Source organism: Condylura cristata, unplaced genomic scaffold (assembly GCF_000260355.1).
Source record: "Condylura cristata isolate star-nosed mole 26May11 unplaced genomic scaffold, ConCri1.0 scaffold00003, whole genome shotgun sequence".
Taxonomy (NCBI): domain Eukaryota; kingdom Metazoa; phylum Chordata; class Mammalia; order Eulipotyphla; family Talpidae; genus Condylura; species Condylura cristata.
Genome location: NW_004567104.1, coordinates 31,155,452 through 31,178,722, shown reverse-complemented (window position 1 = coordinate 31,178,722; position 23,271 = coordinate 31,155,452). Strand labels below are relative to the sequence as shown.

The following is a 23,271-nucleotide window of genomic DNA, read 5'->3' as shown; positions in this document are numbered from 1 at the left end:
GGCTTGGCAAGAAGGTCCTTCCTCTGTAAGAAATTGGGGGTGTAGAGAGGCAAGGTGGTCACCCCTGGTGGGTAGCAAGGAACAGAACTGGACTAGACCTTGGGCCTCGGACTCAGCTTGCACACCGGGGGCCAGTCCTTTGGGAGCTTCCCCACAAGCCAGTTGTCTCGCGACTGGAGTTTGAAAAGCATACTTTCGGTGTTCCTAGTGATTCTGGGGAAATCACCCTAAAGATCTGCAACCTGATGCCCCAAGACAGTGGAATTTACACCTGCATAGCCACAAATGACCACGGGACCGCATCGACATCAGCCACAGTTAAAGTGCAAGGTAAGGTCTTCTGTTAGTCAAACATTCATGTCAAACTTTTTAAAACTGTGGTAAAATTCACTTAATGTAAAATTGACCTTAACTTATGTACAGTGGACAGTCAGAAGTGATCGGTTAATGCATTCACATTCTTGTGCAAGAATCTCAAGGACTTTTCATCTTGCAAAGCTGAAACTCTGGGCCCACTCAGTAACAAGCCCCCATTCCCACCTGCTCCAACCCAGCCCCTAGCAACCACCCTCCTACTTTCTATGAATCTGTGTTAGTCAAACACTGTAAGTGAACATGGCAAGGGCTCCCTGAGAATTGAGAAAGAAAAGCTCATTATGAAAATTCCAAAGTTCCGTTCTAAATCTTTGCCAAGAACTCTCCATGCCACACCATACTCCTCTAGCACTCCTCACTTCATCTTCACCCACTTTATCACTGGTATTTAGCAGTATTTAACCCAAAGAACAACTCTGGCCATGATGTGCGACTCCCAGGTCACCTCACACCTGAGGAAAGGTATGCCCTTTGGTGAAGAAGGTCATAGGAAAATCTGAGACTAAGGTCAGGTTATGCTTCCTAGTGACATTCAACTTTGGTGTAAAATACCAAGTTCTGACCTTGATTTCTGTCCCTGCAGGAGTTCCAGCAGCCCCAAACCGCCCCATTGCACAGGAGAGAAGCTGCTCCTCTGTGATTCTCCGCTGGCTGCCTCCGTCCAGCACAGGAAACTGCACTATTTCTGGTTACACCGTGGAGTACAGAGAGGAAGGTGGGTCTTCTCTCCAGCCCTTCTGTTTGCCTTCTCCTCCTTGCAAGTTCTTCAGAGTCATGGAAATATTTGCCTCTGTGGCTTTCATCAGCTGCTCCTTCTCCTGTCTTTTGTTTCCCACACCCCCCCCACACACACACACCCCAAGGCCTCCATGCAAAACCACATCTCCCATCTGGCCTGAAGGTCACGTGGAGAGGTGACTCCACCAGGTATTACTGATGCAGGCAGGCACAGCACAGCTTCACAGATGCTCCCCTGCTTTACAAGCTCAGTCATCAGCCACGAGGAGGACTGGCCAATTCTATATATGGGGACACTGGCACCCAAGGAAAGCTAAGCAGCAAAAAGCTGGAGTTAATAATTGAGAAGTTAGCAGTAGAACTCAGACTCAAGTTTGCTAAATTGTGATCTTTCCCCTAAAGTAATAATTAAATCAGATCAGGGCCTTGCCCTACTCCTCCCCCCTCCAAAAAAAAAGAAAGAAAGAAAATTAGATATCACAAAAAATATACATCCACAGTACCTATTAATGTCTTTTCTGAATTATGGAACTATAAAATTTGTTACATGTCTCCATTAAGTGTGCACACATTTCTTTAGCAGTTAGAAACTGAGCCAGAAACCCAGTTAACAAGAATTAGATAAAATAAGAGCTTCCAGTAATTCTAATTATTAGCACAACTCTGAACCTGGCTTGATGGCAACCAGTTTCACTACCAAAAACACTCGTTCTACTCTACTTTCGCTACTCTTACTATTTTAATTCTGTCATCTCACATGCACACATTTGAAAATGGATAAAACCTATAGGCCTGCTGTCCCTGCATCCCTCACGAAGCATTCAACTATTTAGGAAACTGAAGCCCAGCCTGCCACAGAGGCCCACAGGCTTTCACGCCCCGCCCCCTCACCTGACTCCCTACCTCCCCCAGTGCCATGCAGACCCCAGCTGTCCCTTGAGTGGAATGTGTCATTTTCTCTTTATTTACTGACGGTCTTTGAAACAATGACCCTCTGTCATTTTCTCTTTCCTTCTTGGAAACTGTGCACCAGGCTCCCAGGCCTGGCAGCAATCTGTAGCTTCGACCTTGGACACTTACCTCGTCATTGAAGACCTCAGCCCTGGGAGTCCTTATCAGTTCAGAGTCAGTGCCAGTAACCCCTGGGGGATCAGCCTTCCCAGTGAGCCTTCAGAGTTCGTGCGACTTCCAGAATACGGTGAGTCACAGTGGTGCCCAGTCCCCAGCCAGCCAGCCAGCTGTCACATGCTCATGGCCCTGGCTCTTGTCTGCATATATTGGGCCCTCATGCCAGAAGGGCCCTGAATTTGCTTGGCAGCTTTAGTCAAATAACTTTTCAGGGCCCAGTGAAGAGTCACATAAAATGTGACTTCAAGAGTCTTGGGTTATACTTTGGGCTGCCACCCAACCTACCTCTGCCGGTTCCTGGCGCTGGGTGTGTCTCCTGGAACAGAGGAGCAGCCAAAGCCGGGGGTCCCATGGCTGCTTTCTTCCCTCTTCTGAGATGCAAACACCAAGCTTCCTTTCCCCTGGGCACCCCTGCTGGGCACAAGTATACCCCACAGCATTAGGGGCAGTCCCACTCACCAATTTAATATGGAAAGGACAAAAGCAACATGGTTGGAGGATTGCATGAAGAATATTTGATCATGTCCCCATCCCCAACCCTCCCAGATAGCTTTTTCTTAATGCAGATACATAAGTAGATGTATTGAGAAGTCAACTAACATATGCCTATACCTGGCTCCACACAAGTATTTTATGAACACGGTTTTATTTTCCCATCTATTCAACTATCTCACCAAACCACCTTGGTCCCAGAGATATTTTGAAAGAGAAAGTCTGTTAAAGATATCTCTAGGGAGTAGCCCGGACTCTGGCACATGGTCATGGCAGAGGGGACGGCAGTGTTGAGGAACAGGCCAGGTACCGAGGCACAGGATTTCTATAATTGGCCTGATGAATCATTTGATGAAACGGACAGTACACTAGCTGTGCAGCAGTATATTCAACAGAACATAAGAGCAGATTGTTCCAATATTGGCAAATTTTTTGAACCACCTGAAGGCCAGGATGAAGGTGTATGGAAGTATGAACATTTAAGGTAATTCTGTCTTTAACTAAATGGACTTGCTGTTAAACTTCAGAGTGAATGCCATCCAGATACATGCACTCAGATGACAGCAACTGAACAATGGATTTTTCTTTCTGTAGCTCATAAAACTCCAAAAGAGTGTCCTGCTATAGACTATACTAGACACACACTTGATAGTGCTGCATGTCTTCTGAATAGCAATAAATCTTATCCCAGCAGGGTTATTATAAAGGAATCATCGGTAGCAAAATTAGGATCAGTATGCCGTAGGATTTACAGAATATTTTCACATGCTTATTTTCATCACCAGCAGATATTTGATGAATATGAAAATGAAACATTTTTATGTCATCAGTTTGCTAAATTTGTGATGAAATATAATTTGATGTCCAAGGATAACGTGATTGTACAAATTTTAGAAGAGGAAGTTCAGAATTCAGTTTCTGGGGAAAGTGAAGCATGAAAGGAATCATAAGAGAAAAATGTACTGATCACATAATTAACATTAATTATGTACTGTATATATATATATATATAATTTTAGACACTTCAATCATGTATCCATGTTATAGCTTCTTTCTGCCGCGCCCGCACGGCAGGGATACGAGTCTGCGCGGGGGGACGTCGAGATTGAAGAGTCAGCACATGTAGATGGTTGCAGCAAACGTTCTCTCTCTCCTATTATCCTTTCCAGCCTCCTTTTTATACCCTTAATCCCAGGATGTTGGCCTGGGGGCAGGAGGAAATCTCCCTCACATGCGCAACTGCGATCAGGGTGGATATTAATCAGTTAAGCCACTCACACAAGTGGCAAGATGTCTTCTTCCTATTACAATCTTGTGCTTAAGCTCTGGGGGTGGTTGGGGAGGCTCATCCCGGCTGGGACCCAACATCTTTCTTTAGTATAGGTTTTTGTATGCTGTGTATTGCCTTTTAAACTGGGAAATGCATTCTAAGTTATTCATGAGCTGTATATTCACCGGTGTGGCACTCAATGGTTTTTAAATAAGTTTAGTATTATCTGTTTATAATGCCTTTTGATAAAAGAATTTACAGTTTGGTTTAAAAAAAATGTTATCTCTAGGTAATGAGGATTTTAGCAGTGGGGGGAATAGACTGTGTGCCTGCTGGACAGGAGAGGAAGTCACTGTACTCAGAAGGCAATGAATCTGTGTCAGGGTTTGGAACTCAAAGCCCTCCAGGGCCTGGACTACATTCCTGCCTGCAGCGAAATCCGAAAATGCACTCCAGCCCTATCAGCCCTGCCTGCCCAGCTCGGCAGTCCACTCCCTCCCAATGGCTTTGCTCCCACGGGCTTATGACTCATTGGAAAACCTTGGTCCTGGGCCTCTCCATCCTCGGAATCAATAAGCCAGCGTGCTCGGCCTCAGCGGCCTGTGCTCTGGACAGCCTGCAGTGACCGGTGGTAGGAGGGCTGGACTGCTGGCTTGGTCCCCCCCACCCAGCCAAGTCACTAATTAAACCCTGCCCACGATGGCCACTGCCCACGTTTTGCTTCTTGTGAGTCTTAGTCTTCAGTGGACTTCACAAATAGATTCTGATTACTGTTTGTACTTGTGTGCATGTGTGTGTGTAAATCATTGTCAGGGAATTAACACTTTCAAGGTAATGGCTGCCAACGATTCGATGTACTCAGCATGTATTTTGGGAGCTCTAAATCATTCAATATGCCATTAAGCTCATTAGGCCTGAGACAGGCGGGATGAGAGAGAGCAGTGGTTAAGCTGCACATTCCTTTCTTCTCTCTCTGGTTTTGAAAATCTGCCCTGTCCTCTCTGCGGCATCCTCCCTACATTCTCACTGGCTTTCCAGGCCTCCAAATATTTTTCCCTCTAAAATATTCTAAGGGAGAAAACTTTTCCCTGCGTTTATTTATTTTTTTAAACTAAGTTTCTATTTTTAAATATCTAGAGATTACATTTCTGATTGCCTTCAGTTTTCTCTTTGTTTACATAGATGGCACAGGGAGTTTGACCCTGTCATGTCAATTTCCCCATGGATGATATTTTTAAAAATAACATTTCAGAGGATCATGACATTTTCCCACTGAGTTGGCTCCATATTTAGTCCTAGGAATTGCTCTGGGGTGATGTTTGAATTTTTCTGTTAGGCTTTTCTTTATACTTATATGATAGTCTCAATGTAAAAGTAATGGATTCTCTCTCTTCTAAAGATGCTGCTGCTGATGGTGCCACCATTTCTTGGAAAGAAAACTTTGATTCAGCTTACACCGAGCTGAATGAAATTGGAAGGTAATGACAGTCCTTTGCTTCTTGACCTGAATATTTCACATTACCTCAGAACGACAACTTGGTCCTGATGTTTCTTTTATGAAGTGTGTTTTCTAACTAGAAAGGCAAGAGAAGGTTGATACGTATTTTCTGTTTTCTTAAGTTTGATGTTTCACGCACAGATTCTTCTTTTCTAACAAAAGAATGTAAGGTTCAGTCTTTTCTTCAAAGAACAATTTTAGCTACATCTCTTGAGTTCTGACATGTGGCATTTTCATTTTCATCCAGTTTTAAGTGTTTTTCCTTCGACTATGATTTTTTTTCTTAAACCCAGTTATAACAGAAATATGTTCAAATAAATTACCTTTTTGTTACTGATTTCAAACTTAGCTGCTCTGTGGTTGGAGGATTTGGCCTATATGATATTGATTCCTTGATTTTTATTGGGACTTGTTTTATGAGTAATGCATGGTGAATTTTTATAAAAAAATTCTATATGCCCTTGAGAAGAATGTATAACAACTAATTGTTACATACATATCTCAGTATGTGTCCAAGCGTATTGTTTCTGAGTTATCTCTAATCAAGGCCCACTTCTCACATTCACACACACTCTGCATTTAAGACAGAAAAGTGTGTGCTCAAAAGGAGAAGCAAAATGATGAATAAATTTGAGTTACCCTATAAAATACTTGGTGGGAAAGAGCAAAAGGAGGTAGTCTTGTACGTACAGTAGTCTGCAGGTGGTGTATGGGGGAGGGGAGCGGATCTGAGGAGTCACCCTCTCAAGGACGTGAGAATAAAACAGCACTGGCTACCAGTGGGTGGTTAAGGTCACCTCTCCCTCTGAGTGACTTCTCTCGATGAAACAGAAAACCTCACGCTGAGCCAGCAACACTGCAGTGATAAAGAAACAGGAGTCGCTGGGCAGGATGCAGGGTGCAGGATGCTGCAGAGAGCCAGAGCCTCACCTTTTTATTGACAGAGAAGGAGGGGTCAACGTACACACTGGATTTTTTGGCTTTAGGGAGAATAAATCTGTTAATATACTCCCAACCCCCACTGACCCCTACTACAGCTATCTTATTAACTAGGCCTCCACTGATCTGTCACCTGCTCCCCAGGCATTCCGACATAGCTGAGATGTACATCTATGGCCCCAGGGCGATCACGCCTCAAGCTCTTGCCTAACTTGAAAGGGGTCTTGTAGGCTATACCCACAACCTCCTATGAACCCGAACCCAAGAGCCCCACCACACATCTGTGGCTGGGGAGGAGGACGGTGGGGGTGGGGGGGTTGGTGGATGGCAGTAAAGCTCCACAAAAAGAGGAAAGGAAACAAAAGGTTTTCTAAGTAAGGTGACAGTGACAGAAGTTGTAGAGAGAGGCAAGATGTTCATTATTCCTGTGTCTTAAGCAGAAGTCACGATTCACTGCCTTTCAGTACAACACCTGTCATCAAAAATTATCTTTAGCTCTTTCTTTCTTATCTTCTTTATGTAGCCAGAGATTTAAAAAGGCAAAAAAAAAAAGGCCAGTGGAAAGTTTGGTGGTTGGGATGATACTGATGCTGATGGGTGCCCATGGTGTCCCAGATACTGTGTAAATATGATGCAAGTCATTTAATCTAATCCTAGCACACCACGAGGTAGTATTTGATAGACTTCCAGTAAAAGAAATAGGAAAAGAGACTTATTTTCTTAACTAAACAGTACAGTCATGTCATGCGGTGAAGGTCAAGTTGACAGGATCCACCCACACTCTCAGAACTTCCAGATTTTAAAAGGAAGGAGTCAGATTCTCACAAAAAAAGAAATAATTACATAATGTGATAGAGATACTAGTGCTGCAATATTAATCATTATTTAATATGTAACTGTGTCAAATCAATGTCTTATACTTTAAATCTCTATAATACTATCTGTCAAATATATTTCAATTAAAAAATAAATAAAATGAGCCATTCCCATGCCAGCCCAGATGGAGTATGCCCTTTGTAGTGTTTATCTCCCACTGATTACAAATGGAAGCTTAGACAAAATGAAAAAGGATTCTGAGAAGTAACAGGAAGTCTGGAGACGGAAGTTAAAATGTGAAGACAAAGACAGGGCCCTACCTGGTGGCGCAGCCGGTTAGAGCACAGCTCTAAGAAGCTGAAACCACTGCAGCATGAGTTTGATTCCCACCTGCCCCGGAGGTGACCCACGTGGTGCAGCAGACCACGTGGATGAATGAATCCTTTCACCACCCTGCACCTCTGGCCTATACCCCAGTTCTGTATGTATAAATAAATAAATATTTTTTTAAAAAAAGAAAGAAAGACAAAGACAGTGCAGTGAGTGAGGTTTCTGGATGGCTTTTAATGTATTTTTCTTTTATTTCCTGGGTTTGACCAGAGAGTAAACAAAATCAAGGGTCGGTGTGCAGGAAGCTAAAACATCTTTCTGACCAAAGAAACCAAAAAAGGGTATTCATGGGAGTCAAGGAATGTGTGAGGAATGAGCTAAGCAGTAGACCCCTGTGCAGAAAACAACACACATTCTGGGTCATTTCCAAGCTGTACATATTTAGAAGACACCTAACAAAGCACAGCAAGGCTTTGAGAGCTGATCTATGGTGTGAAAAAATTAATATAGAAAAATCATACAATCAACAATTTAAAAAACCCAGTTATTAAGTGGGCAACAGGTATGAATAGATAATTCATCAATGAGGTTCTCCAGAAGGCTTGAAGACATAAAACGTGTTTATTATCACTTCTATTAAAACCACAGAAAGATATCACTGCAAGCTTTTGAGAAGGATACATATTAAAAAGACCCCCAAAAAGAGTTTGAAAGGATGCTGAGTGAGAAAACTCCATCACACTGTTGGCGAGGATGTGAATTAGTGCAAATGTCATGACAATCTGGATTTACCTTAAAAAAAACTAAAAACGGAAATACCGTGCAACCCAACAAGTCACTCCTGCGCATCTATCCAAAGAAGATGAAGCTATCAGCACAAGTCCCAAGTGTTCTACAGTGTTCATAGTAGCCTTATTTTCATTAGCTAGGACACGGAAGCAGCCTAAACGTCCACCCGTGGAGAAATGGATCAAGATGTGGTACACCCGCACCATGAGTATTATATAACCATAGTAAAGGATGAAATGCAGCCATTTTCAACAAAATGGAGGGAATCTGAGAAAATTATGTGCAGCAAAGTCAGTCAAGTTGATTAGAACAAACACTAAACACGTAGCAGACAATTAGACGACATAAAACACTTGTACTTTCAGTGGACTTCAGTTCACATCATGAAGGCTTGGAGGTTAAAGGGAGAAGGGGAGAGAAAGGGACAAGTGGTAGAGAAACAATGTATTCACCTAAGAGGAAAACATTATAAGTGAATTTTTTTAAACCTAGCATTGTACCCTCTCTTTCTCTGCTCTCATTGCTGATGGTTCGGCCTTTGACTTCACTTTCTTTTCCCTTCCACAGCTGAGTGGAAGGGAAAAGAGATTCAGTCTCTCTATTTTAGGTGTGGTAAATTTTGTTAGCTATAAAAATACCATGGTGTTGTATATTTTTAAATGTCAATTAGAAATGCAAAATGAAGTATTTGTGAGTGAAATAACATGAAATCTGCTTAAATATGCTAGAGGATGAAAAGAGCAGGGGAGGGGAGGTGTTGAGAAAAGGAATAAAAGAGATAAGGTTAGCAAAATAATGATAATCATAGAAGATGCACAAAAGACTGGTTAGACCTATTATATTATTTCCTCTACTTTTGTGTAATTTCAAAATTTTTCATGAGAGGATAGTCAATATAAAATAAAATTAAAAGTCACCTTTTAAAAAATGTTTTTGCAATGATCCTGGAAAGAATTCTGTCTTCTTGAACATGGCTGCTATTGTTCTATTTTACAGAAACATATTATGAATAGGGACGACAATAAAAAAACAAAAACTGAACCTTGTGTTTAATGCTGAAAGTGACAGAGAAATAAAATTGACTTAAAATGATACTAGCTTTTTGCTTCTTAAAGAGCTGTATGATGCTCAGGAAGAAATGGTAGTTTTTCAAATTAACATTATAATAAAATACAGGAAAGTAGGGTTCCTAATAAAATGTTCTTGTCTGTCCACTTCAGATAAAACCTTTATCCTTGAGAGAAATGAGCCTAGTTGATTGATGTATCTTGGCAAAACACTTTCACCCTATTGCTTTCCAGAGGCCGCTTCTCCATTGTAAAGAAGTGCATTCACAAAGCTACCCGCAAAGATGTCGCTGTGAAATTTGTCAGCAAAAAAATGAAGAAAAAGGAGCAAGCTGCCCATGAGGCTGCCCTACTTCAGCACCTGCAGCACCCCCAATACATCACTCTCCATGACACCTATGAGTCCCCCACCTCTTACATCCTGATTTTGGAGCTGTAAGTACAGGTGCCATCTCTGGGGTGAGCTCCAGTTGTCTGGGTTACTTGTTGCCCACGATTCATGGAAGAGGCAATTACATTCTATAGTGTTATGTGAAACATGAACTTTCTTCTCCATTTTATAGAAATCTTATTGCCATTTTATTGATCAGAAAATGGAGAATAAAGCCCTTCAAACTAGGAAATGGAGAAGCTATGACGTGAGCCCACATTTCTCTCACTCCGATTTCATTTTCCTTCTATTGGATTGGACACGAGTTTCAGGAAAGTTTATTGACAATGAACTCACGTCTAGGGGTAGGGTTGGGCAAAAGATGGGTTTGCACATCAATCCTCTGCATAGCATCACCAGTCTACCACCCAAAAAGTCCCTGCTAGGGTAAAACCTTACCTTCATTCCCCTCATTCCATATTTTCTAGGGACTCAGACAGCCATATACTTCGGGCTCTGTATTGGCCCCAAGAATACATTGGTAAAGACACATTCTCCCTCCCAGCTAAGACCCCAAGCTAAAAATAGAGGTTATCATCTGAGATTTACTTAGAGATCTGGCAGAGGCTATTGAGAACTGTCTTTTCCAAAGTACCGAGCGCTCAGGAAACGCTGCCTGATTGGTGCTGATGAGGCCCTGGACCTGGAGAGCAGACAGACATTGGAACTGAAACCTGGTACAGTGGTGGCTGCATGGAGACCCATGCTCGTGACAGCAGGGCCTCCATTTATGGCCTTTTGTCTCTTACTTTTGTCTTGTTCCTGAGTGCTGTGTCAGTCTAAGTGTGTGCATATGCAGACCTTTGAAGCAATGACAAATCATGAATTTATTTAGGATGGAAGAAAGAAAGCCCACTGCGAACATTTTTGGTTAGACTTCTAAAGTGGTAGGAAAGAAATAGAGGGTGACAAAACTACACGGTTTGCATTTGTAATTCTTCTGTGGTGCTAAATTTGATACAGTTTTGCTGTCGCTGCTAGAATGTCGTTTTGATGCAGTGACAAAAGACAGGTCTCTCAGATAAGCATTCACCAATTTGTCTTCTCCCTTGGTTGACAGGTTTCCCCTTTTATTGACAGACCTCTGAGATAAGCATCAATAAGCCTGTCTTCCCCAATCTCTTGCAATTCCCTACCTCCCCGTACCCTCAAAGAATAGGTTTTTCTTCTTTCATTCCAAGGAAAAGGGAGGTAAACAGTAGTTGCTGGAAAAGCAAGCTGGGGCCCACCCATCTCCATGCCAACCCCTTCCCCTCTCCCCTTTGAAGGCCCTCACCCACATCCCCTTTTCCACCTTTGTATAAATAGCACTGAAGCCTGCCAAAGAGCAGGACGGTGGTGTTCCAGACACGAGTCTGCTCATTTGTCGACAAATTAAACCACTTGCCTTTTCCTTTTATTGGCTGAGGCAGACAGGCCAGCATTCATATCAGCTTCAGATTTCACATAATTACAAAACACCTTTGTAAGCACAACCTGTTTTTTGGGCGCTTTCTAACCCAAAAGGCATGTCCTGTTATAACAATGACCTGGCTTTGTTTCTGAGAGCTATGTTATGCTTTGGTTCCAATAAAAGGTGTTACTTGTATTTCAAGGTGGTAAAACGGACACAGCGGCTTCACTGTTTCAGGCTTGCCTGCTACCATTCTGGGGAAGGTATTAATTTCCAGGCTGCCATAGTGCAGTGGAAAGAAGCCATTCTTGGATAGAAGAATTGGGCTCTGTGATTTGAAACAGTATAAATTAGTTTTCTGGGCTTTGGGGTCTTCATCTCTGAAGCTTGAAAAAATTATTCCTATTTCTTAGGGATGTTACACGTATTAAATTAGATGAACGTTGGATTGACCTAACGTAACAAACATTTACTGTGCACTTAGCCTGTGTCAGCCTCAGTCTAGACCCAAGTAAGTGTGGGAAGAGCAAAGGTGAAAACAAGTAATTCATGCCCTTGAGGAGATATTAGTCCAATGAGGAAGATGAGTGAGTGACTCCAATATATAGTATGATAAATGCGAAGGGACAATGCATATTTTGGGGAGAACTATTTTGACAATATAGAAAGTTGCTGGATTTGGATGTGATGTTCAGGAGAACATCAAGAAGAAGCAGTGCCTGAGCTAAGCCCTATGACTCCAGATTGCATCTTTGGTGGCCCACAGAATCACTATTAGAGCTTTTCTCTGTGGGCAAATGAAATGCCCATCCCCTAATCTAGGATGGGGCCTGAGTTTATGGGTAATCTAAACAATCTAAGGGTGAGCTTCGTCACTGAGACTCTTGGGTCTCAGGGAGGTGCTACTATTAATTTCTCCCTTGTGTGCTCCAAGAAGTTCAGGGGGTGCATCTAAATTCCCATTCCCTTCTCTAAGTTCACCATGGACTAAGAAGGAAGGAAAAGGAGTCTTTCTTTACTCTTGTCATGGAAAACAGAAGAGACAGTGGGAAGGAACAAACTAGAGAAAGAGAATGGAAGCAGCCGTGAGAGTTTCAGCTATGCTTGAAAGACTTTTCTGACCGGGATTCCAGTTCTTCTGCCTGAGCATTAACCGAGGGATTCCTTTAATAGCCAACCCATTGCACCTTAGCGAATAACTGCTTGGCACCTGTTCACCCCTAAAAGAAGTTCCCATCTATTGAGTATTTACCATGGCAACCAAATTATGCTGAAGTGCTTCCTTATCATACTTGAGTCTTGCACAGTCCTCCTAATGAAGTGGGTGCTGTTACTGTTAGTTCCTCTTCAGAGAGGAAGAACCTGGAAACATCAAGAATCTATTCTGTCCCAACCACACCTCCCCTCACCACGACCCATCCCCTCCATAAATAGCAGAACCAGGGTTCAAAATCACAATCTGGCTCCTTGTACCATGTTCTTAGTGAGTCTTCAAGGCAAAGTTTTAAAAAGAGGGTCATAAATGCTAAGGACCTCCTTTGCTTTCTGTTTTCCCCAAATGACAAATGAAAGCAGCTTGTAAAACACTGTGGGCTTTCTTGAAACATTGCTACTCTCTCTTTCTGGGTGAAGAATTTCTCAGTTTTGCAATTTAACTTCTTATAGGGTATCAGAATTTTTCCCTTGTGAGTAATTTCACCAGTTAACAAAATAATGTGCATCTTATAAGATAATACAATTTTTTTCAGAAGTGTAGCACATTTGTAAATTTATTTGTTTCAGTTGTGAGCATCATACTACCCATGAGCTCTAATTCTGACATGTTTGTGTTGCAACAGTGATCTTCTGTTATAAGAGGGAGGAGGAGAGAGCTCAGAGATTGTAGAGATTTATACATGTGTTATTTTTCTGTTCCTTAACAAACATATCTTTTTTTTCCATTTCCTTCCCACCTTCAGGATGGACGATGGCCGGCTCTTAGACTATCTTATGAACCACGATGAGCTGATGGAAGAGAAAGTAGCCTTCTACATCCGAGACGTCATGGAAGCACTGCAGTATCTGCACAACTGCAGGGTCGCGCACCTGGACATAAAGGTAACAGTAGCGCCACCCTGGCAGCCCAGGGTTTAAGCATCAGCGCTATTACCACTGTGGCCTGAGCTCAATCTCCGGCCCTGGAGCTGACCCACATGACACAGCAGACCTCTGCTGTCTCACCCTCTGCTCCCCTCAGCAGTGTGTTTGCCTGAGCAGTACATTTGCCTGTTCTGCTCCCCATTCTGTTTCTGGTGAACCCTCTCACATTCTGTTTCTGGCGTATACCCCAGTTCTTCTATGTAAAAATAAATATAATAATTTTTTTAAATGGTAACAAGATATGACAGAGAAACAGCTCAGTTCCCCCTGCCAGTCACTACCCTTGAAGGGTATAAATTCACTTTATTACTTAGGTTAGAATCTTTGTGAATATTAGACTATCTCGTCACACAATTTAAGTGTGTCTGATGTAAATTAGTAAGAATACACTAAGTCACAGTGACATCAGTGAGAGAAGCAGGGGAGCTTTAGCTACTTAGTCCAACTTGATAGAAGGAAGCCAGCAACGTCACCTTTTTACTCATGGTGCTCAAATAAAACAGCCCTGTTTTCCAAAATGAAAATGGCATTATTTGCTTGATTCTAATGTGAGAATGAAGGGTAGTTAAGAAGACGTGATTTTCAATGTCAAACAGTCTCTGAAGCCCAACTAAATTCAGAGTTTTGTTGGCTATGAAGCCTCCAGTGCACTTTGTAAAAGGAATTTCAAAGACTATCAGGGCTACACTGAACTGAGGGACTCCTACTGGTAGACAGGAAAGAGCTGAACATCCCTTCTCTTTTTTCCGCCTCCTTGGATTTTTGCAGCCTGAAAATCTGCTCATTGACCTGAGGATTCCAGTGCCTAGAGTGAAGCTCATCGACTTGGAGGATGCCGTCCAGATCTCAGGTCACTTCCACATCCACCACCTACTGGGGAACCCAGAGTTTGCCGCCCCGGAAGTGATCCAAGGCATCCCTGTCTCCCTGGGCACCGATATTTGGAGCATTGGGGTCCTGACATATGTCATGCTCAGTGGGGTCTCTCCCTTCTTGGATGAGAGCAAGGAGGAGACGTGTATCAACGTGTGCAGGGTGGACTTCAGCTTCCCACATGAGTACTTCTGCGGCGTGAGTAACGCGGCCAGAGATTTCATCAACGTGATCTTACAGGAAGACTTTCGGCGGCGGCCCACGGCAGCCACCTGCCTGCAGCATCCCTGGCTGCAGCCCCACAATGGCAGCTACTCCAAGATCCCCCTGGACACCTCCCGCCTGGCGTGCTTCATAGAGCGCCGCAAGCACCAGAACGACGTGCGCCCTGTCCCCAACGTCAAGAGCTACATTGTCAACCGGGTCAACCAAGGGACATAGCTGTCCCAGGCCTGGAGGTTTCACATGGAAGCGCAGTGTGAACCAAAGCAAGACTGAATGTGTCTGTAAATAATTCTGTTAAGTATTCCACTCCATGCGGCTTTCTGGATTGGGAGATGTACCTCTTAAACCTCCTCCATGGTTATTCAGGGTCTGAGCAGCAGTAAAATCACCGGAAATCCAGGACCTTACCGGAAGGTCATCCAAAAGAGAAAACGTGACAAAGAGTTACAGAAAATATAAAAAGAGGGGCAAGGATAACGAGAACATTTGCTGTTACCATAATTTTACTTGTGCATTCCAAAACGAGTGGTTAACTGGGCAAAAATGAGCTCACCGTCGTGAGTATCAAAGGTTTCTGCCTTTGCTAAAATTTTAAGCGAGAAGTTCTATTTATCAGAGATGTCATGTATGTCCACTATTCTGGTTTAGATTATTTAGATATAGTTTCTTAATAGCATACATATTCTCATACAGTTAAATATTACCCATTCAGGTTTCAGAGTTTTATAATATAGAGATATATACGAAATCAAGCATAAGTAACTTTGAGTGCTCCAGTTAAGACAGTAATTTATTTACCGAAGCATTACTTTGTTTTGACTAAGCACAATAAGATGACAACTTTTTTAGAGCATTTTATAAATCTTGTATAGAAATCTTTTACCAGAACCTGTGCATTAAGACAAAAGCAAGGTGACCCTTTTGTAATCTGTGAAAGAGATGATTTTCTCTCAGTCACAGGTGTGATTAACATAGGTTCTGCGTATGAAATGCTACCCCCAAATTCACTGGCAGCTCAGAGTTAATCTGGCAGGAAAAACCTGTCAGGAAGTAAGTCCCCAAACAGCAAGAGTTGGGGGGCTATTTTTCTGTCTACACTTGATTTGAAATATATAATGAATATAACAGGTTCATACACAAGGGCCTATAGAAACCTTCCCTGCAGTCTCTATGAATGACATAACAACACTTTCTGATCTCTTCTACAGCTGTAGAATGCACTCCTCAGAAAGTTGGCTGGCTTTATTTCTAACCCCTGTGGAAGCCAGGGGTGCTTGCCATAGAGGCCTTTCAAAGGTCTGGTCCCAAGTCCTTTTTAAAGCCATGGAATTAAATCTGATACAGCCCTCTGACAGAGCATTGAGTTTTCACTGCGAAGGCAATACCTATCACCACTCAGCTGTCAATATTTCCCTGGACCGAAAGGACTAATTGCTCTTTGAGGCCAAACTGCTCTCCAGTGTACATTCTCCAGACGAGATGATGATGAACTGCCCTTTTTTCCATTGATGGGGAAAAAAAAAAAAAATTAAACCTGGAAATTTTGTGATTTTCTTTTTATGTTTTTGGGAAGACTTTCTGTTTTTTGTGTTCATATCTGGTAGACCTTTTGTTTTGAAAATTACTGTTATACAAATAGTATTTTAAAAATTATAGCTCAAGTCTTTGTCTAAATCGGGTTGTATGGCATTGCTTCTCTCCTATAGTAGGATTGAGATAATTAAAATCATGCAGCAGAAAATTACAATCAGAGTTTATAAAGGATAAATAGAACTGTGCTTATCTAAATAAAAAAGAATGGTGGGAAAAAACCTGAACCTTAATATGTAACTTATTCCCACGGTAGAAATGTAGAATTAAAAATGCCTATTTTTCTTTTCCATTGGCCTCAAAGTTAACCTCCTTATCCACCCTCCACCTCATTCCATCTAAGATTCTAGATTAATAAATCAGTAGAAAGAACAAGCAATAAACTAGATGGAACTTCATATTTTCCGAATCTATGGAAAATGACTCAAACTGTATTTGTTTCCTAGTTTTCAAGTAACCCTGGGCCATCAAGGCTCACTTCCTCAGCCCTCTCTCAACTAACCTTCCATATTCTTCATTTAAACTCATGTGTATATACAAATACTAGAGGATACAATAATGTAAAATTTAAGAGAGATTTACTAAAAACACTGTTAGTAAACGTGTCTTCATTATGAGAGACAGCATAGAAGAAGAAAGCCTGGTCGCTTTCCCAATGTCCGTCACTGTGACTTGGCTAGTTCTGTGACTGAGACTGAGGATCCCGCTGATGCGGCCTATTGAATTTTTATGGCCATGTTGGAGACAAGCTGACTTTCTACTTGAGAGGACGAGGGCCTGGAACAATGGCGACTAGATTACACAGGAGGGTGTTATTGAAATCCTGTTGTGGGGAGGACAGTTGATAGGTTAGAGCCAAAGCTTTTGTGTCACTTTTGAATCAGAGTCACAATGGTCCAGCATGAGGTTATGTAATTCCACACCCCCAAATACAAATGTTGGGGAAGTGAGGAGACAGGAGACAGGAGAGGAGGAACATAGAAGTAAAAAGTAGTATGATTCTCTTAACTGGAGCCAAAGTACAATCATTAGAATAGAATGAATTTAATAGAGGCCCCAAGAGAAAGGGGGTATATTTTATATAGTTTGATAAGTGGAGAAAATTAATAGGGAGGCTCCCTATCTGCAAAACTCCCAGTTCCTCCCAATAGGGAAAAGTTACTGGTCCCAGCTCAAAAAAGAAAAAAAAAAAGTTCAAAGTAAGTTGGAATAATAAGGAACCCTAGCAGATGGGACAGGGGAATGTACTTTGGGTTGCTCTGCAGGTAAACTTAATAAGGGACAAAGGATCAGGGACCACTTTCTTATATATGTTTTGGCAAAAATATCCTTGGTAGTAGGGCAGAGAAGATGATCCACGTCTACTATAATTAAGGTAGTTCTTGAAGTCAAGACTAAACTAGGAATCGGTGAGAATGAACCTCCAGTTGAAATGAGAAAAATAAATGTTGGCTAAAGTCACAAGTCGCTTGCTTGGCTTTTACTCATTGCATTGGGTTCTGGGGTTGTTTTGTTTTGTTTTGTAAGGGTAGGATGCAGAAAGATGGACAAGATCAGGGACAACACATACTAATTTTTAAAAGATATAATAACCTGGATCTTTTACATTTCTTTCAGATTAAATAGATTTATATCGGCTTGCAGCTGGATATGGAACATTTTTCAGAAAAAAGAAATAACATTGGGGGCATCTTTCAGGTCTCTCACAGCCATAGACACCCTTGGGAGAGTAGAGGAGGCAGAGGAGGAAAGCTGGCTTCACCCTTTGTGGTTCACAAAGCCTTTATAAATAGTAGTGCCTTTCAGAGGGGAGGATGGGAAATAAAGAAGTTCATTGTATTTAGATTTACTGATATTGCAGCATTTTTCTTTATTTTTAAATATCTTTTAAATAAAAACATCTGAATATAGGGTGAGCCCAGGAATTCTTGAGTTTCAATCTCAACTATTCCTATTCGTCCTTTCTTACAGAAAGTCTGTTGTTGTTGTTTTTTTCCTGCCCCAAATGCCCCCATTGGTAAAATGGGAATTGGTGGGGGGGGAGGAGGGAGGATATTCATGTCACAGGGAATGTTAGGAAAATACTTTAGTAGGAAATGTTTAGGAAATACTTTGATTTTTAAAAAGTGCTACACACTGCCAGTGCTAAGAGTTTTATTGATGGTAACTTTGAACATTCCAGGTTTTCGATATTCGTGTGTTTAGATACCATTTGCAAACTCAAGAGATTAAATTCTGTAAATTGATTTTAATTGGAAGTATGAGGTGGTCTTTGTCTAAATGTTATTTGGTCTTAGCCTGTAATTTCAGTCATTTAAAAGCTTGTCTACAGAAAAAGGTTAGGAGAGTTGATGAAGTCTTATGTCAAAAAAAACAAAAACAAAAAAAAAAACACTGTTTTCTCCAGTATTCCTTAGGGCAGACGCAGAGTAAGATGCCTTCCAAAGCAACAGTTACTACAGTTACTCTCTCTTTTCGAACTTTATGTACTGGAAAAATTGCTGAAAAACCAAAACACACACTTTTTTTCATTGGAAAAACAGAAGTGAGAATAAAATGTTTTCTGACATTATAATTCTTTTCTACAGAGTCTCACAGACAGATATAAGAGGCAAATTAAAGGTATAAAAATGAGTTGAACTGCTAGTTTGCGGAGGAAAAAAATCTTGGATTTTTTTTTGATCATTAGGTATGTCAGGAGTAGCTTGTTTACTTTCCTATCATTTCCATGATTTAACTAACACCCATGAGCTAGTTATTATTTTTGTTATTATTTTTTTCTTGCCTATGTGGAAGAGTGCAAATTTAGATTTGTGAGAATATGAGGAAGCAAATATGTTGTAAATTAATGGCAACTATTGCTGTTACTAAGTAAAACTTTGTCCCATGAATTTGCTAGAAGAAATATTTCAAACATCAGGGATCTCTGTAGTTTGGCAAAAGAGCAAACACACTATGTTCTGTTCAGTTTTAAGGAACGTGGGTCTTCTTTCTCTCTTGTTGGTATCTCTGTGGAGTCTGGAGTTAGGCAAATGGAAACTGTGAGCTTTCAGGGAATGTATTTGCATTATGATTTTTCTTAACTACTTAAAACCTAGGGGTCATTTAGAAATGAACGTTTAAACCTGGGGTGGGGTTAGGAAAGTTGAGATTGACGTATACTCCACCAAGTAAAGGGAAGCTACCATGTTAATACTTATTTTCTAAAAATCTTAAGACTCTCAGTTGTTTCATGAATTCTAGAGAGTTAAAAAGGGCTGCAAATTTGTCCATAAAACTAGATGTTTTTAACAGAAAATTATTCAGAAATACTAGAACACAGAACTATCAGTCATCTTTTCTATAACAAGTATTTCTTCTTCATTTTCAATAGCTAGAGATGGTAGCTAGAGAAGAGGAAAGGGCAATTACCCTGAGGCAGATTTTCATCATTAAGGGACATTCGTGGAAAGTCACTTATGAAAATAAATACACATACGCTATAGCATTGCTTGCTGAGAGTTTACAAAATGTGGTCAGATTTGGTTTTTTTTATTCAAATGACCAGGATTAACTGTTTATTCAAAAATTGTTATTTTGGGATAGTGCCAGTAGCTGAGAAAAAAAGAGGGTGGTGGGGAAAAGTGCAAATAATCCCAATTTCTGAGGCTTACCTTGAGCATGCGAATTTACTAGCTCAGGAAGAGCTAGTGCAACAGAAAGCCATCCATGCCTACTTTCTATCACAAAGTGAATCTACATCCTAGAGCATTAGGGACTATCATCACAATTTCAGCAACTATGATCCCAAATTTGAAGTTACATCTTCTTTTCCTAACTTAAGCCATATCTGTCATCTCTGTGTTTGGCTTTTTTGATCCTGGTGCTTTTACTTCTGTTTCTGCCAAACTTCAGCCAACTCTATGGGGAAGGTGAGTAATTAGTGGTTAGACAAATGTAAAGACTGAAAAAAAAAACAAAACTAAACATACTCTTCAGTATGTGATCCTAGTCAGAGAACAGTAGTGATCAAAGTGCAAACTTGGACAAACATGGATATGTGTACATCTGTACATGTATATAGTGTAAAATATGTATGTATATGTTATGCTCATATGCAGAAATCTATCCATTTGAAGATAGCCCAGGTGGGTCAGTTTTTCTATCGGAAAACCATTTAGGGCCATTCAGAACCATTAGGGCTGCCTTTTGGGGAGAGATTCTACTCACTTGGGAATTAATTTGCTATTTTCTGAAGATCATGAAGCCAAATGAACAAAGCCTGAAAATCAATGGGGCTATCGTTTAGGTTATTACATTTAGCTGGAATCAGAAGTTTCAATTATTAATAGTCTATTTGCAAACTACATTGGTACCTGTTGGTTTTGACTAGCCCCTCCTCCCCCTACCAAGTCTCTTGAGAATTTGGGTGGGCTTCTCTAGACATTCAGATAAAGGGCCTTATCCGTAAGTGGACAGGTTTCCCCATAGGGACCATTAAACATATACATATAGTACATACTTCCATCAGGCTTGAAATAATTGATTTAAAATCACTCCACAGTATTGATAAATAGTTTTATATTTTCAAGGTGCAGAAAAATTCCACAGCCTTAATTGTTTCAGTGTCTTGCTGGTCTGCCTTAAGTGTATCTTCTGGGTTTTCAGTTGTCTTATTATTTTAAAATTTTTTGCAGTTGTTCATTTTGTATGCACACAATGTTGTTTTGTAAAGGTAGATTGTAAATATTTTATTTGTAAGTCCAAATCACTCATGTGTAATGTTGTAAAGTGATGACCTACTGTCTTGTTATTAATTACTACAATAAATGTTATAAGTTATGGATGAAACTTCAAAATGTACACCTCACAAGTTATGCATTCCTATAAATATACTATACTAAAGGTATTATTTCTGGTGATCTTTTCTTTCTAATTTAGACCTTTGTTCAAAGAAAAGAGTAATTTTCTCTCAAAATACAGAAAGCCACTGACAAGCTGAAAACATTCTGTCATTGTTATTACAGCACTTTTTGCCCAGCATTTTAAAAAGGAAACAGTCACTTTGTACCCTGCAGACATGTTCTTTTTCCTCTATCCAAAAATGTGGAATAAGCCTCATGTATTGTTTCCAAATGTGGACTTGCTACTGGATGGCACAGAAACCAAAAAGCCATGCCACAAGCTTTTGACAGAAGGACCAATTTAATTTGAGATCATCTGGCAGGAGACTGGAGACATGGCTCTCAAATCAATTTTCCAGTAGATAGGGCTTTGAACAATCCTTATGTCGTTAAAGTGCAAATATAGAAAATGCAAGTTGGTAGACTGACTGGTTGCTTTCTGCTAAATCAAGGTGTAAATCGAATTTGGGTCTAGAACTCAGTATAGCACACTGAGCACCCCTTGCTTCTGAGTATTTTGTGTCTAACCATCTAAGCATCTTAGTTCCATGTCCTGTGTTTATTTTGGTCTAGGCAATGAGATGTCATGTCAAGGACAGTGAACACTTCTCTGGGTCTGTGCTCTGACACAACTTATGATAGATTGTATTCCCACCCCCCACCCCACTCTTTTTTCATCAAGCCTGCCCTGCTGTTCATGCAAGACAAGCAGAAAGAACAAATGACATGTTGATTAAGTTTCAGTGTGTTTCACAAGCAAGTGTTCTTTCTTGTGTTTCATATGGTAATTCTGTTAGAAAGATGGCAGGTCATTTGAACTGGATCTCACTTTTATGCAACTCAGTGTCTATTCCAGGAGCCTGGGTTAGCTGAGGCAAACATGATCAGGCTTTGAAAGGGTCTGTGTGTGCCACCTCATGCAAGTTTTACTGATTCATCATACACTATCAATTAGAGTGTTAGAAATTGAAGCTAAACAAGCATTTAGCTTGTTTTACCCAACCCCGCCCAAAAAAACCCACAAAAATAGTTTAACATTTGGCTTCTATTTCACCAAGAATTTACTGCCTTTATTTGAAATGAGAAAGAACTATCAAAAGCATGGCTTTTAACACTGTAGGTCAGCACAATCTCGTCAGAGAAAGATATAAGGAGTGTAGAAATTAGAAATGAAATCAGAGTCACTATGATGAATAATAACCATGACTCCTACGGTTTTTTGTTTTTTTTTTTTATTAAAAAGTTTATTTTTGCATCATTTTGCACATTTTTTTTATCTCAATTGTAATCCCCACGGGTTTCCCATCACCAAATCACCCCTGTGCCACCACCATAGTCCCGTGCATTTCCCTCCCTTGACTCCTACGGTTTTAAGGGTTATTTTCCCTTCAGTAAGGTAAAGTCCTGCCCCCTATCTATAGTGGAAATTTCTCCCCACTGTAAGGGGTTTACTTATAAAGACCAAACATGCTTGGACTTTTAAAATAGATTCCCAAGAGTATCATCTTGAAAAACCTCAGTAACGACCAAGTCATCCTCCTCTACTTGTTTTGCACTCTATTTGCTGTACATTATGTGCCAGGCACTTGAGATACTCTAACAAGGATAAAACACATCTCCTTCCAGGACGCCATGGTAACTGCAGAACAGGTAATGAACAATTACTTACTCTTATAAAAAATGCGATGAATTTAACAAAATTAAACGGATTTTATTCGCAGGTTTGCAAGTCGGAGAACATAATCTTCAGGGTTGAGCTACGTGCGCAGTAAAAATGTTCTGCTGAACTATTTTTCAATAACACAGCAAGTAAGTAAAAGAAAACCTAAGGCTGGGAGGATGTGGTACAACTTTCAGTTCTATTATCTTGGGTACTTTACATTGCCCCTTTTCCTAGGCCGTGTGCAAATTACTGTGCCAGATGCCCTGAAGTTAACAGTCACTTTTTTGAGAATTTAACACATAATTTGTGGAAAAGTGGTAGCGGGGTGGGGTGGGGTGGAGGAGGAATCCTGGTTAATGTCAGCTAAATAACCGCGGTCTGAGACAATTAAGAGAGCATTGGGCAAAGTGGGCAGGATTTATAAATTACTTCATGACCCAGAAGCCAGTCTAACTAGTAAACTGCGATCCTAACCAGAGGTACTCAACGGGGAACCAACCAAGGGCACAGATCAGTGGCCGGGGCGCGACTCCCAGTATAGTGACGAATTGCCGCGCTCCCAGAGCGCGGCGGCGCGCCGGAAGGATGAGCGGAAGAGGCGGGGCTCCAGAGTGACGCCAGCAGTGCGCCGGC

At 41.1% G+C, this 23,271-nt stretch overlaps 1 protein-coding gene and 1 pseudogene across 1 annotated transcript in view; both read left to right on the top strand.

The window, feature by feature from the left end:
• The window catches only part of KALRN (kalirin, RhoGEF kinase), a 408,565-nt gene extending 387,591 nt beyond the window's left edge, over positions 1 to 20,974 (top strand). Inside the window, exons 52-58 of the mRNA XM_012730450.1 lie at positions 209 to 330; positions 959 to 1,090; positions 2,147 to 2,311; positions 5,403 to 5,481; positions 9,677 to 9,877; positions 13,224 to 13,362; positions 14,173 to 20,974. Coding sequence (XP_012585904.1) covers positions 209 to 330; positions 959 to 1,090; positions 2,147 to 2,311; positions 5,403 to 5,481; positions 9,677 to 9,877; positions 13,224 to 13,362; positions 14,173 to 14,718 — 1,384 coding nt within the window. The 3' untranslated portion in view covers positions 14,719 to 20,974. The remainder of the gene's footprint in view (positions 1 to 208; positions 331 to 958; positions 1,091 to 2,146; positions 2,312 to 5,402; positions 5,482 to 9,676; positions 9,878 to 13,223; positions 13,363 to 14,172) is intronic.
• LOC101626618 lies at positions 2,997 to 3,674 on the top strand (annotated as a pseudogene).
• Positions 20,975 to 23,271: the final 2,297 nt, after the last annotated feature.